A 15,074-nucleotide genomic window follows, 5' to 3' on the forward strand; every position below is an offset into this window, starting at 1 on the left:
GCTTGTAAGTGAAGACGTGGCAATAAAATTGGCCACATTAGTCAACATATTAGACTGAGAAAAAGAGGACCAGAGTGAAAAACAAATAGTTGAACAAGTGGGCTTTAAAGCTGACTCACCAAAAAAACAGTCCATCTCAGTCTCTCTGTTCTCATAATCGAGCAGAGGTAAGGCCTCATACCGGAGCCTCCACATAGGAAGAGCAAGCGGTAGCGACCGTGTCATCACTGGCGAAGTGGTCGCCAGCAATGGAGTCGAGTCAGCCGTTCCCTTTGTCGGGTAAGCGCGCCCCACCCCTCGCCCACCCAAGCTCTGTCCTCTCCCCTACCTCTGACTGTTGTCGTACACTCTGTGGCAGAAATTTTCCCATACATTTCGGGACAGAAATTTTGCCGTCAATCGACGTATTTTTGCCGTACACTCTGGGGCAGAAATTTTGTGGTCTTTTTTCCCCATGAAACCATACACTTTGGGGTAGAAATTTTGCCGTCAATCAACGTATTTTTTTTTAGGATCCTATTTTTTGGACGTTTGTGTTGTTATTACTTAGGTTTTGCGCCCGATTTTGACATGTGTTGGTTGATGTGACTGGTTTTTATTGTCACATGTGCACTTACATGCGGGATCCATTTGTCTGAAATTATGTCAATGTATTCAAACACTAGATTAAACCTAACTGCAATGTATTACACCAATATGTGGTGTTCTCCGCAATAAACCCGTAGAATAGATGTTTTATGCAACACTAGCTCAAATATATGGTGGTTTGTGCAATTCCCTCGTAGCTGGAAGGACGTGTGGTTTGACCGACATTGATGTTGTGTAGATATATTAATTTTTTTTCAGATTTATTTGAACATTTTTGAATGTGCAATCAGATCCGGTGCACCGGTAACATCAATTACCTTAGTGCATCAGATACGTTTCCCAGATACATGCTCACATGTGTCGCACTTATCCACCCCGGCGGTGCCGAGCCCGCCAGGTTTGGCTCCAACTCTCATGAGGCCGCATTTCATTTCAAAAGAAAGAAGACAACTCTCCTGAGGCCGAAATTTCAGATCCGCTCTTCTTTGCCCCAACCATTGCAGCGGCCGACTCGCCGTCCATCCGCTCATGGAGAAGATCTCCGTCGCCGTCCGCTTCCGCCCGCCCAAGTCTTCGGTCGATGCCGACGCCGACTCGCCCTCCTTCTCGGGCGGCGGCGCTGTCGGGAACCGCGAGTGGCGCATCGACGACTCCGGGATCTCCCTCCTCCACCGCGCCGTCCCCGTCCCCGGCACCTCCTTCGTCTTCGGTACCAGGATCCTTCCTCTATCTCACTCTCCTCCCACCTTCTGTCCCTCCATTTCTAACTCGCGCGCGCTCTCCTGTTTTGCTGGTCGGTTCCTTGCCCACACGAAGACCACGTGTTCAACGAGTCTGTGACCAACGCGCGGATCTACGGCCTGCTCGTCCGCTCCCTCATCCGTGGTGCCGTAGATGGCTTCAACGGCACTGCCTTCGCCTACGGCCAGACCAGCAGTGGCAAGACGTTTACCATGAACGGCTCCGGTGCTGACCCTGGGATCATCCCGCTCGCTGTTCGCGACATCTTTGACACAGCGGCCGAGGTAATTGCTTACTCAACTAGATCAATTTCCTTTTTGAGCGCCAGTTGTCTGAATTCCCCACCTTACTATGTATGTTAACATCATGGAAAAACACTCAAACATCAAGACCGGTTGTGCTACAAGTAAATGTCAAGGTTTAGTACATTAGGTGGAGTAGGCTTTAGTAGAAAAAATTCACAAAGGTGACCGTACCTTATCAGGTGTTCTGACTTCCGAGGCAAGCCACTTGGGCACAAGATTTTTATTTGGTCGAGTCCTCACAGCGTGTTTGGTTGGGAGTAATTAGAGTCAAGGAATGATAATTAAAGGGGTACAAGACTTTAAATCTATTGTTTGGTTAGGGGGATTGGGAATTTATAAAGGAATAGGCATGAGACGTGAGACTCCAACTCCCATGGTTTTATTAGCAGGGGAGGGGGTGGGAGTTAGGAGGGAATTGTTTTAGTGAGTCAATCTTAACCCTTCATCATAACTTATGTTCACTTCCCTGGTCTAGTCCCTCGTCAATTCACATGAACCAAACAAGGGAATAAAATGACTCATCACATGTCTAATCTCAATACAAGTCCCTACACTAAACTCCCAATCCCCTTCCCAAATATTGCCAAACGCGCTGTCAGTTTGATTCTTGTTTTGGGACAGGCTGCAGACAGGGAGTTCCTGATCAGGGTCTCATACATGGAGATTTATAATGAGGAGATCAATGACCTCCTGACACTCGGGAGCGAGAAGCTGCCAATTCATGAGAGCCTCGAGGTAAATGCTAGGAATGGTTGTAGTAACTTTCTTCTACTTGCTGTTACACTGTGTAAGGATTTGTGTTGTTTCTACAGCGTGGTGTATATGTGTCGGGTCTGCGGGAAGAAATTGTTAACAATGCTGAACAAGTGCTACAACTCCTTGAGCTTGGAGAAGGTTCCATTTCTGTCCATTTATCGTCGTACTTGTTCAAATGCATATTTTCATTTTCACCAATTCATAAGCTTCCTTTTTTCTCAGCAAATAGACATTTCGGAGAAACAAACATGAATGTCCGGAGCAGCCGGTCCCATACTATTTTTCGGATGGTACATTGAAAGCCACAAGTGATTGTAGCTGGTTTCAGTCCATTTACATAGAATGGGCATGGTAACTAAAATACTCAGTTGTGTTGTTCTGCTGGTTTCAGGTAATTGAAAGCAGTGCTAAGCACCAGACGAACTCTGAAGATGCAATCCGTGTGTCTATTTTGGTATCTGCTTTTGACTCCCCCTCTTACAAAATAAAGTAAATGTGTCAAGAAAAAGAATGCTTTGACACTGCTTTTTTACATGTAGAACTTGGTCGATTTAGCTGGGTCAGAAAGAATCGCCAAGACAGGAGCTGATGGTGTGCGGCTTAAGGAAGGGAAGCATATTAATAAGAGCTTGATGATTCTCGGTAATGTCATCAATAAGTTGAGTGAGAATGGAAAGCAAAGGTATTTCTATGGAGCATTACCCTGACTTAATAATCTGTAACTTTCTCTAACTAAACTGTAGCAAGCTTTGACATATAGCACGAGATGACAGTAATCTAACAAAAATATAGGTGCATGCGATAGCGCTGATTATTATATGTTAGTTATCCCAAGTGCCCAACAATCATAAACAGCTTGCAGTGCTATTCATTTAGTTTAGAACATGGATAACAAATTGCAAGCACCAATTTTAATGGAAAATTAAACATGGGTTTTATTAATACTTTATCACCATTTATCCTATCACTAGGTTATACGTAATAGCTAATCTATTATCCAAGAATGTGGCACCCAGAAGTTATTTGAGCTTCCCTTTCCATCCTTTCAAGTGTTCCAAGTCATGGTAATATACCAAATGAAAAGAAAGACGCTTACTCGAGCGAAAGAAATATCTGAGTCTACAACCAAATTATTTTATTTTATTCAATCATGGAATCGCCCTGTTATTGCCTATTTGGCTAATTTGGTAGGCCCAATGATTATGGCACCACAGATGTTGTAGCCTTAACCTATAAAATCATGGGCTCATCCCTAATAAAAAGGTAACCTTATGCAAGGGAAATAAAATCTATTGTGAACTCCTTGGGCCTACTTATTGAATTATGTGAAAAGTTTCCTAAGATCCAGGATTGGTTGATGCACTAAAGTGGTTAATTATTTTGATGCAGAGGGCACATCCCTTATCGTGATAGTAAGTTGACTCGCATCCTCCAGTCTGCACTTGGAGGCAATGCAAAGACATCAATCATTTGCACGGCTGCACCTGAAGAGGTGTGTTATGTTTACATTGTTTTCCAAGTAAATTATATGGTTTTAAACCCTCATGCACTTACCACCATTGCTATCACATCTTCTAAAAAATTAACTACAGATTCATATTGAGGAAACTAGAGGAACTCTTCAATTTGCAAGTAGAGCAAAATGTGTCAGCAATTGTGCTCAAGTAAATGAGGTGAGTATTGAAACTTTTATATTGCAACAGATGAGTTTTAGTTTCAGATCTTAGTACCTCTGACACATTAATTTCGGAAGCAGAAATATGAAATAGTGCAGCTGAAACTATGTATTTTTATCTTATTCTGTTGTATTTACTGTTGTGGGAAACTGGGAATAAATAATCATACCCAGAGGACCCACCTAATACTGCATGGACGGCTAATGAAAGTCTGAGGTGGTCAACGAAAAGTCCAAGGCGGTCAACAGAGTCCAAGACAGTAAACAAGGTCTAAGGGAGTCAACAAAAATCCAAGCAAATTGTCATGGTCAACAAGTCAAAGGAGAAGAGGAAATTAAAAGATAAAGTCAACACAGAAGGGAATCAACAAAGGAGCCCAACTCTAGAAGAGGCCCAGCGGCCCAAGTAGCCAATGCCCATTATGGTGGAGTGATGAGTGTTGTGAATATTTGAGCAATTTTCCATAAAGTTTAATCTAGAAAGATGATAGATAAAACATGATAACCATCATAGAGATGATAATCGAAACAAGTAGCAAAGTGATGTAAGTAGTCATGCAATTGGGTACATAACAGACGAACATCATATCCACACTGATAGATAAAAGATGTAAACCGGACGCAAACCCTAACAAAAGAGAGAAGAAGACATACGGTGTGGTGGAAGAAGATGTAGGTGTGATGTTCGTCATTTCGCTTACAGGTGATCAATGTAGGAAAAGAAGTCATCGTCCGAGAAGTCGTCGTCCGAGAAGTCGTCGTTGTAGCCACAATGGAGGAAGATCCAGCAGTCGCGCTCACCAAAAACCTGATTGCCTCTCTCCCGTACAGGATTGCAAGATGCAGGGCTTTAGAGGCCTGCTGTCTCATGTCTCGGTGCACGCGGAGAAGTGAGATGGAAAAGCAGTAGGTGGCACAAGGTTCTGGAAGAGGTGAGGGAGTTGTGTATTCTGTTTGGTGGAAGAAGAGCGACCTCTTATATAAGCCTCAAATTGATCCACTAGGGAGAGGAAGAGAAACGGTCCGTGCGACTGTTGAGATTCGTCTCCCACTGGAGGCAAAAAGTTTCAACTTTTTCTTGCGTGGCAAAAATTAAGGCAACAAGCACACGTTGCATAGATCCTAGTGAGGCTCGGCTTGATCATGAAACACGCTCGCGTGTGAGGTGAGGCATGGCGCGGCGGGGCGGAGCATGCGTGTATGTGCTCTATTCTCAAGCTCTTAGTGGTGTGTGGAACAACTCACCTTATAAGTTGGTCTCCCACACCCTTCACTTGCGTGGTGGGGCTAAACTTTCCACACCCCTTGTCATGCATGAATGGGTCATATGGGCCTATGTGATTTTCCTAGGAATTATTGGATAAAATAAATGGGCTAAAGCCCAATAATTCCAACAATCCCCCACCAGATCCCACTAGATCCCAGAGGCACATAGAATTTGCCTATGGTTCGAAACCATTGTTTATATACCGGTATTTAGTTGGAAACAGTTAAGTTGAACTTCCACCTAGAACTCCACACTACACCCATTCACAACTTGGAGTGGACCTTGAACTGCAAGTTTTGTGCAAAAAAGTTTTACGTAAAGCCTTGACCGATACTGGACCGCTGAAAAGCTTTCCCGCAGGCAGAAGCGTATATATCATACTCCGGGGACCTTTTCATGAGTTTACTAGAGAGCACCCAACTCTCACAGAGTGCAAGTTTAACAGTCTAACTTATATAGGTCTGTCCTTTCAAGATGTTCTGTAGGACAACATCTTTGCCTACCCAAGCCACTCAAAACACATTAAGATAAATATCAACCTACCTTATAGATTAGGAGGGAATTGCATCATAACGGAGTGGATCTTTACAAATTAAACATTCTCCTCTCAGTTACCCAATAGTGTTGCCAATTCTAATTAATGGGATCTCCGATCACCATGGCTAACTTACGTAGTGGGTCTCAATCCCATCTCCCTTGATGCATTGTCTATCACATTTCGTGATAAACCCTTTGTGAAGGGATTAGCCAGATTCTTTGATGTGTTTATATAGTCCAATGATATAACTCTAGAGTTTCCCTTAAATCTGATAGATTTCAGTCTCCTCACATGTCTTGATGACTTCTTATTATCCTTAGAACTGTTTACCTTGATGATCACTGTTTGATTATCACAGTTCAATAGGATAGCCGGTGTTGTTTTTTCAACTACCGACAAGTTCATCAAAAGCTCAGGAAGCCACTCTACTTCAATCGTGCTTGTGTCTTGTTAAGATGGTCCGCTTGCAAGACTTCTAGGAAACAACACCAGCACCAAGTGTAAACACATAAGCACTTGTGGCTTTAAGCCCATCAGGATCATATATCCAATTTGCATCGTTATATCCCTCCAGTACCCTTGGGTACCCGATATAGTGATGATGAGGCACAAAATAGCGAGATGAGAAATTGCGCGAGTTGCTGTTTGATCTTTCATGGTACTAGCAGTAGCAATAAGAAATTCCGATCTAGCAAAGGTGCAAGAATGTAAAATCAAAAACTTGCATCGAGTAGATTAGATCGACTCCACGCGCAGTTGCAACAAAATCCCCATGGATCAGCAAGGAAGACAATATTTGGTGTCTCCCGACATGGGACGCTTTTGTAATTTTATTGAAGTCACGATCAAACCAATCTGACTTAGATCGGTCGCTAGCCTTTTATATAGGTATCCACATTCGATCGGAACCGACTCACAAGCAAACATAGTTGGTACGGACTCTCTCTCTCTCTCCTATTCAAACTAAGCTAGATTTACCTAATTAAATATCCAACCACCTTGATCACCTAGGAAACTATTTGACAACTTCACTAGTATACTAGACAAAAAGAAATAGACTTGATTCATGTAACATGATATACTATGTTCACAGTAGGTTGCCAAACCGAATCAAAATTGACTGGTATATTTCCTACCATAACGTGTCAACACATGGAGTTCTGAAGGTTGGCTTAACTTCATCTTTCTTCGCTTTAGTTGGTGGAATCTCAAAGCTAAAAGAGCCAACTTGTAACACATTCTAAAGATTATCTCTTGCACTAACGACCAATCAAGTGAAGTCCATTAATCACAGTACCTTTCAGATGGCGCGTTATCCTTTGTTGAGCATGCCAATGAACATCTCCCAGGTTAGATACAAACCGGCTTAGGTTGCTCACAACAAACGAGATGTCAAGCCTCATAGCGCTAGCTAGATACATAAGCGAGCTGATGATTTGAGAATATCTCAATTGATCCTTGGTTTCTCCTTCATTCTTTCGAATCAACAAACTTGAATCTTAAGGTGTTCCAGAAGGTTTACAGTCGGAATATCCAAAGAGACCCAGAACCTTCTCCACATAGTGGGACTGTAACAAAGTGATCCCACCACCATCACCTCTCAAAAGCTTGATGTTCAATGTAACATCAACTACTCCAGGTCTTTCATCTCAAAGTTATGAGATAGAAAATATTTCACTTCCTCAGTGACCTTGAAATTTGTCCAATATAAGTATGCCATCAACATACAAACACAACATAACTCCCTCGCCCCCACCATGGCGATAGTACACACGTTTGTTGGCTTCATTTGCACCAAGGTCTTTCAAACTTCTGGTGCCATTGCTTAGGTGCTTGTTTCAAGCCATACAAAGATTTCGCCAACTTACACACCTCTCCTTCATGACCATCTACTACAAACAATCAGGATGTTCTATGTATATTTCCTCTTTCAACTCTCCATTTAGGAAAACTGTCTTGTCCATTTGATGAACGAGAAGATTGTGTGAGGCAGCCAATGAGAGTAGTACTCGAATGGTGGTCAATTTGGCCACATGCTCATAAGTATCAAAGAAATCTTCACCTTCTTTTTTGTATAACCCTTGGCTATAAGTCGTGCCTTGTACTTTTCAATTGTACCATCAGGCCTAAGCTTTTTCTTTGTTAGGAAGTATGCAACTTGTATTTCCAGGAGGCCATAGTCCAGTATATATATATATACAGGTGTGGAATATATGCAGGAAACCCCTTATACAATAGGGTAAATACGAAAGGTTACATGGCTATATATATAATACTCTAACACCCCCCTCAAACTCATGGTGGATTAACAACACTGAGTTTGGAGAGATAGAAGCCATGCTGCGCTCTAGTCTGGGCCTTCATCAGAAAATCCGCCAACTGTAACTCGGAAGGCACATACTGAAGAGCAATAACTTGATCCTGCACACCAGCGCGCACATAGAAAGCATCTGTACTGTCAGATAAGAGCAGAGTAGGTGTAGTAACAGAAACACCAAAATCCTGAAGTAACCACCGTAACCAAGTCTCCTCTGCCGTCAAAAGAGCCATAGCTCGTAACTCAGCCTCTGCACTCGAACGGGAAACTGCAGTCTGTTTCTTTGTCTTCCAGGCAATGAGAGAACCACCAAGAAAAACACAGTAAGCAGAAAGTGAACGGCGACCGGAGGGATCACTAGCCCACGTAGCATCCGAATAGGCCTGAAGTTGTAAAGAACTGGAGCGAGGAAAGAATAGACGGTGAGAGATCGTGCCCCGAAGATCGGAGAACACGAAGGAGGTGACTATAGTGAACCAAAGTGGGAGCGGAGACAAACTGTCTCAGAATATGAACCGGATGAGAGATATCCGGACGAGTGACAACTAGATAGACAAGACTCCCAACAAGATGATGATAACGCGTCGGGTCAGGCAAGGGGTCACCATCAATATCACGGAGGTGAACATTGAGCTCCATGGGAGTCTCAACAATGCGCTCATCAGTAAGAGCAGCACGAGCAAGATCCTGTATATACTTTTCCTGGGATATAAAAATGCCATCAGAGGTAGAAGAGGCTTCAATCCCAAGAAAGTAGCGAAGAGGTCCAAGATCGGACATAAGAAATTGCTCACTAAGACGGGCCTTTACAAAGGCAATATACTCGGGGTTGTCACCAGTGATGATCATGTCATCAACATAGAGAAGAAGAAGAGTCCGACCACGAGGAGAAAGGTGGACAAACAATGCTGGATCATGAGCACTCGTTGAAAAACCAGCGGCAGTCACCACAGAGGCAAAACGCTCAAACCAGGCGCGGGGGGCTTGCTTAAGGCCATAGAGAGAGCGACGAAGATGACATACCATGCCATCAGGAACAAATACCCAGGTGGTGGCTGCATGTATACCTCCTCACGCAACTCACCATTAAGAAAGGCATTCTTAACATCAAGCTGAGATACAGACCAGTGGCGTGCAGAGGCCACGGCAAGAAGTGTACTAATAATGGTCATATGGGCTACAGGAGCAAAAGTCTCGTCATAATCACGACCATGCTCCTGCTGAAAGCCACGAGCCACAAGACGAGCTTTGTAACGCTCAAGAGAACCATCGGAGCGAGTCTTAACCTTGTAGACCCACTTACAAGTGATGGGACAGACACCTGGAGGAAGAGAAACAAGATCCCATGTACCAGTGCGTTCAAGAGCAGCAATCTCCTCTGCCATCGCAAATTGCCATTCAGGATGAACACCAGCCTCATGATAAGAAGTCGGCTCAAGAACAGCAGCACCAGCGGTTGGAAAACCAAGGCGATCAACAAGCGGAAGCGGACGAGGACGCAAGCCATAGGTAGGCTGAGACGAGGATGGCACATCAGCAGACGCATCCACAGTACGTGAACGACGAGTGTAGTACTGAGGAAAATATGGAAGCATACGAGGAGGAATAGCCGAGGTAGAACTAGGAGGTGGAGACGAACAAATCACCGGGGATGAAGGTGCAGTATCCGCCTATCCGGTGACATGCGAGGTAAGGAAACCGTGGGAGATGGTGGCGGCAAATCGGCAAGCGGTGGAGAAGTAGAGTGAGCAGGACAGAGAGACAAGGGTTCAACTGGAGTGATAGGTGTGTCGGGAAAAGTGAGGAAAGAGATATCCTCCACTGAAAAGGTCGAGGAAGATGGACGCGGGTAGAAGGGACGAGACTCATCAAAAGTCACATCCCGAGAAATACGCATCCGACGACCGATAGGATCCCAACAACGATAGCCCTTATGCTCATCACTATAGCCTAAGAAAACACACTCAACAGACTGAGCGGTAAGTTTGGTGTGTTCACGAGGGGCAAGAAGAACATAACAAACACAAACAAGCGAAGCGTTGAATAATCAGGAGAACGATAAAAAAGACGCTCGAAAGGAACACCACCCTGGAGAGCAGCGGACGGCTGAAGGTTGATGAGATAGGTGGAGGTGAAGATGGCCTCGGCCCAAAAAATGAGGTGGAAGAGAAGCGGCGATCATCAACGCACGAGCCGTCTCAAGAAGGTGGTGATGCTTTCGCTCAGCCACGCCATTCTGAGCATGAGCACCAGGACAATAGAACTGAGGAAGAGTGCCCTGCTCAGCAAGAACACCACGCAACATCTTGGAAATATACTCGCCAGCGGAGTTAGCACGGAACACACGAATAGGCGAAGAGAACTGAGTGTGAACCATGGCAACAAAACAGTTATAGATGGAAAGAACCTCACTGCGAGAAGTCATAAAATAAAGCCAAGTGTAACGAGAGAGCCGGACCCCATACATCAGAATGGACTAAGTCAAAAGGACGTTGAGACACCGACTCACTAGTAGGATAAGGTAACTGAATCTGTTTTCCTAGTCTACAACCCTGACACTCTAAAGAGACATCTCCTGAGACAGACCCCAGGAGACCTCGACGAACTAATGACGACAAGCGAGACCCACAAAGATGACCAAATTGATGATGCCACTGCTGGAAGGAGCCGGTAGCTGAAGCGACAGAAGCGGATGGACTGGCGATAGTGGTGGTAGCGGAAGGAACATGAAGCCAGTCTAGCTCCCAAAGACCCTAAGAGTCACGGCGGCGAGGGCCAGCCCCAACCAAAGTGTGCGTTCGACGATCCTGAACAAAACAAGAGTCAACGTCAAGGATGTCGCGACAACCAGAATCAGTAAGTTGACCAACAGAAAAAAGATCATGGTAAGTCGAGGAACATGAGCAACATCAGGAACAGAGTAAGAAGGTGTGGTAAGATTGCCTTGACTAGCAACAGAAAGAGGAGTACCATCGGCAGTGAGTACATGAACAGGAAAATCAAGCGATTTAAGAGAGGACAAATTTGAAGAATGAGAAGACATATGAAAAGAAGCTCCGGAGTCCAGAACCCACGAGGATGTACCTGACTGTGTAGAGGGTGGTTGCTCAGTGCGGGAAGCATCAGTCATAGAACCTGCAGTACCCGTCGAAGGAGAACCTGAAGCGGCAAGCAGACGCTTAAGTCGCAGAATATCCTGCTCAATCAAGGCGGTGGCTGAAGATGTCGAAGTAGAAGAAGTCCCTGGAGCTGATGATTGCGCCTTACGCAGGTGTTTCTTCTTCTGGAAGCACTGAGACTCAACATGACCATCCATATTGCAGTAGCCGCAGTGAGGACGAGACCGACCCTGGCCGCCCGTAGGAGTAGGCAAGAGCGGAGGAGCACTGGAGCGGGATGGAGTTGGTGCAGCAGGCGATATAACAGGAACTCGAGCAGCAAGCACAGAGGGAACCTCAAGTAGACAAGCACCACGTAGGCGAGTCTCCTCATCATGAATCTCAGAAAGCGCCTGCATGAGGGAGATATGACCACGAGCAAACAACTGAGCACGCCGGGGCTAAACTCCTTACGGAGTCGAGATAAGAACTCATAGACACGATGAAACTCCAAATCAGCCCGCACAGCCTGGCAACACTGACAAGTACGGCAGCCAGCAGTGCGGAGAGAATCAAGCTGACGCCAGATAGCAGAACTCTGAGCATAGAAATCGTCAACACTGGAGTCACCCTGCTGAAGAGCATGTTCCTGCCGGACCACAAACAGATATAAGGCATCACCAGAGGGCTGATAGCGCTGACGAAGACGGGTCCACGTCTCAGATACGGCAGGGAGCCCCAAGAACTCAGAGGCAAATTGAGGCAGAACACTAGCAATGAGAACAGCTGCGCACGGGCATCCTCATCAAGCCACTGAGTGTAAGCAAAAAGAGCCTCATGATAAGTCTGAAGAGTCTCCTCATAAGTCAAAACCTGCGCATCATAAGCATGGACGACAGTGTCATCTGCAAGCTTAGCTACATCCTTCGCAGTTTGATCAGCATCAGTAGCAAGAACCGGTGGCGTCGACGGAGTAGGGGCCACAGGTGGAACCGGACACGGCGGACAACAGACCTCGCCAGAAAGAATGCCCCAAAGACGAATGCCACGCATATGAATGCGCATGAAGCCAACAAACTCGATATAGTTAGTGCCATCAAAGATCACCAGACAACGAGGAATTGCGACATAGCCTGACGGTGTAGACATTTTTTTTTTGCAATCACCGGGCAGACAGCAGTACAGATAGAGGCTCCTGACGATCAGCCACAGTCAGCGCTCGCGGCGGCAGCAGATGGATGGGACGGGAGCCAGCAGCAGGGGCGAAATCCGGCAAGGGACGGCCGGATCGGACGCGGGCGACGAAGATCGGCAACTGGCGGCCGGTTCCGGCGAGAGGCGGCCGGACCGGACGAGGGCGACGAAGACCAGCGACTGGCGGTCGGATCCGACGAGGGGCAGCGAAAAACCAGGCCGACCGCGGAAGATCAATCGCGGGCGAAGGCTCCTGTGCTGACTTGATTTGGATCGATCGCGGGCAGGACCTGGAGCTGGCGTGATCTGGACGGGAGGGAGTTGAACGGCAGCAGGGAAGGAGAGGAGCGGCCTTGGGTTGACCGGCTGCTATGATGGAGAGAAAAAAAAGGCAGCGGTGACGGCCAGGGAGATCAATAACACGAGTTGCAGCGTGCAAAAAATTGACCTAGCTCTAATACCATGTTAGGAAATATGCAACTTGTATTTCCAAAAGGCCATAGGCCAGTATATATACATGTAAAAGTGTGGAATATATGCAGGAAACCCCTTATACAATAGGGTAAATACGAAAGGTTACATGGCTATATATATAATACTCTTAACATTCTTGAGCACCCACTTACATCCTACAGGTTTACACACATAAGGACGATCAGTGACCTCCCATGGCCTGTTAGCCATGACGGAATCCCTTTCGCTACATACAACTTCTTTTCAGTATTCAACATCAAGAGATGCATAAGCTTTTGAAATAGAAATGGGAGTGTCATTCATGAGGTACACAATGAAATCTTCACCAAATGACTTTGCGGTCCTTTGTCTATTGCTCTTTCTAGGAGCTTCATTGTCATCCTCCTTAGGAATCTCAGTGTGTTTTCGCTTAGAATGTTCCAATGGAACAAAAGGTGTAGGAGTTGCCTCTAACCTCCGACTAGATGAGCTACACATATTTTCATAGGAAAATATCCTCAAAGAAGCTCGCATCATTCGACTCCATAATTGTACCAACATTCATGTTAGGGAACCTTAGATTTGACCACTAGAGATATGTAGCCAATGCTATGGAAAGCATAGCCCAGAAAAACACAATCAACGGCTTTGGTCCAAGTTGACGCTTGGGAATTGGCACGTTGATTTTCGACAAGCAACCCCAAGTTCATAAATAAGAGAGTTCAAGCCTTTCCCTTTTGTATTCCTCTAATGTGGTAATCTCTTTATTCATCGTGGGAACTCTGTTTAGGACATGACTTGCAGTCATCAAAGCCTACCCCCATCATTCATTGGAAAATCCATTGTGTCTAACATGGTGTTAACCAAATCAGTTAGTGTGATTTTTCCGTTCGGCAACCCGTTTGACTGGGGCGAGTAGGGAGGCGTCCTCTCATGGATTATACTATGTTCCTCTCATAATAAATTGAACTCGTTGAAAAAAATACTCTCCACCACGATCTGATCTAAGCCTCTTGATCTTTCGATCAAGTTTATTCTCTGCTTCGGCTTTATATATTTTAAAGTAGTGCAAAGCCTCATCTTTTGTTTTCAACAGATGTATCATGCAATATCTAGTAGTCATCGATCGAAGTCATGAAATATCTTTTTCCACCCTCTGTCAACACACCATTGATCTCACGAAGATATGAATGTATGAGTTCTAATGGTGCCAAATATCTCGACTCAACTGTCATATGAGACTTGCGAGGTTGCTTTGCTTGCACACACACTTAGAACCTTTGACAATTGTGAATTTCAGGATTAAACTCAAATTTGTTGGCTGCATCATGCAACCAAAAGAACTGGCCCTTAGCATGACACAACCAAAAGAACTTGCATGCCACGTCTTATAGTACACATCCTCAAACGGAGGAGGCTTGAGGGTCGTACCAAAAGCAATTAGAGAAAATTGCCTACACATATCAGGTTTTTGGTCTGTTGAATATTTGAGCAATTTTCCATTAAGTTTAATCTAGAAAGATGGTAGATAAAACGTGATAATCATAATAGAGATGATAATGAATCAAGTAGCAAAGTGATGTAATTGTCATGCAATTGGGTACATAACAGACAAACATCATATCCACATCGATAGGTAAAAGCAGTAGACTGGACGCAAACCCTAACAGAAGAGAGAAGACGTGCGGTGCTCTGGAAGAAGATGCATGTGCGAAGTTTGTCATGCATTGAGGAGGTGGTCAACGTCGGGGAAGAAGTTGTCGTTGTTAGCCACGATGAAGATCCAACAGTCGTGCTAGAGTGCTCCCCAAAAACCTGATTGCCTCTCTCCATACAGGATCGCAAGAGGCAGCAGTAGGAGGCGCAAGGTTTTGGAACGAGGTGAGGGAGTTGTGTATTCTGTTTGGTGGAAGAGGAGCGACCTCTTATATAAGTCTCGAACTGACCCACTAGGGAGAGGAACAAAAAGTTAAGGTAGAGCAGACACGTTTCAAAGGTCCTAGCATGGCTTGGATTGGCTCGATCACGAAACACGACACGCGTGTGAGGCGTGGCGAGGCGGGGAGGAGGAGAAGTGCTCTCTTCTCAAACTCTTAGAGCATCTCCACCCGTGCCCCCAACAGGCCCCCCAGGGTGACTTTT

At 45.3% G+C, this 15,074-nt stretch overlaps 1 protein-coding gene across 1 annotated transcript in view; it reads left to right on the forward strand.

The window, feature by feature from the left end:
* The first annotated feature begins 979 nt into the window (after window positions 1-979).
* The window catches only part of LOC119276716 (kinesin-like protein KIN-7L), a 24,441-nt gene continuing 10,346 nt past the window's right edge, over window positions 980-15,074 (forward strand). The window contains exons 1-9 of the mRNA XM_037557855.1: window positions 980-1,297; window positions 1,405-1,613; window positions 2,256-2,369; window positions 2,447-2,528; window positions 2,613-2,680; window positions 2,782-2,844; window positions 2,930-3,072; window positions 3,780-3,882; window positions 3,983-4,063. Coding sequence (XP_037413752.1) covers window positions 1,117-1,297; window positions 1,405-1,613; window positions 2,256-2,369; window positions 2,447-2,528; window positions 2,613-2,680; window positions 2,782-2,844; window positions 2,930-3,072; window positions 3,780-3,882; window positions 3,983-4,063 — 1,044 coding nt within the window. The 5' untranslated portion in view covers window positions 980-1,116. The remainder of the gene's footprint in view (window positions 1,298-1,404; window positions 1,614-2,255; window positions 2,370-2,446; window positions 2,529-2,612; window positions 2,681-2,781; window positions 2,845-2,929; window positions 3,073-3,779; window positions 3,883-3,982; window positions 4,064-15,074) is intronic.

The sequence above is a fragment of the Triticum dicoccoides genome, chromosome 1A (assembly GCF_002162155.2).
Source record: "Triticum dicoccoides isolate Atlit2015 ecotype Zavitan chromosome 1A, WEW_v2.0, whole genome shotgun sequence".
NCBI classification, from domain to species: Eukaryota; Viridiplantae; Streptophyta; class Magnoliopsida; order Poales; family Poaceae; genus Triticum; species Triticum dicoccoides.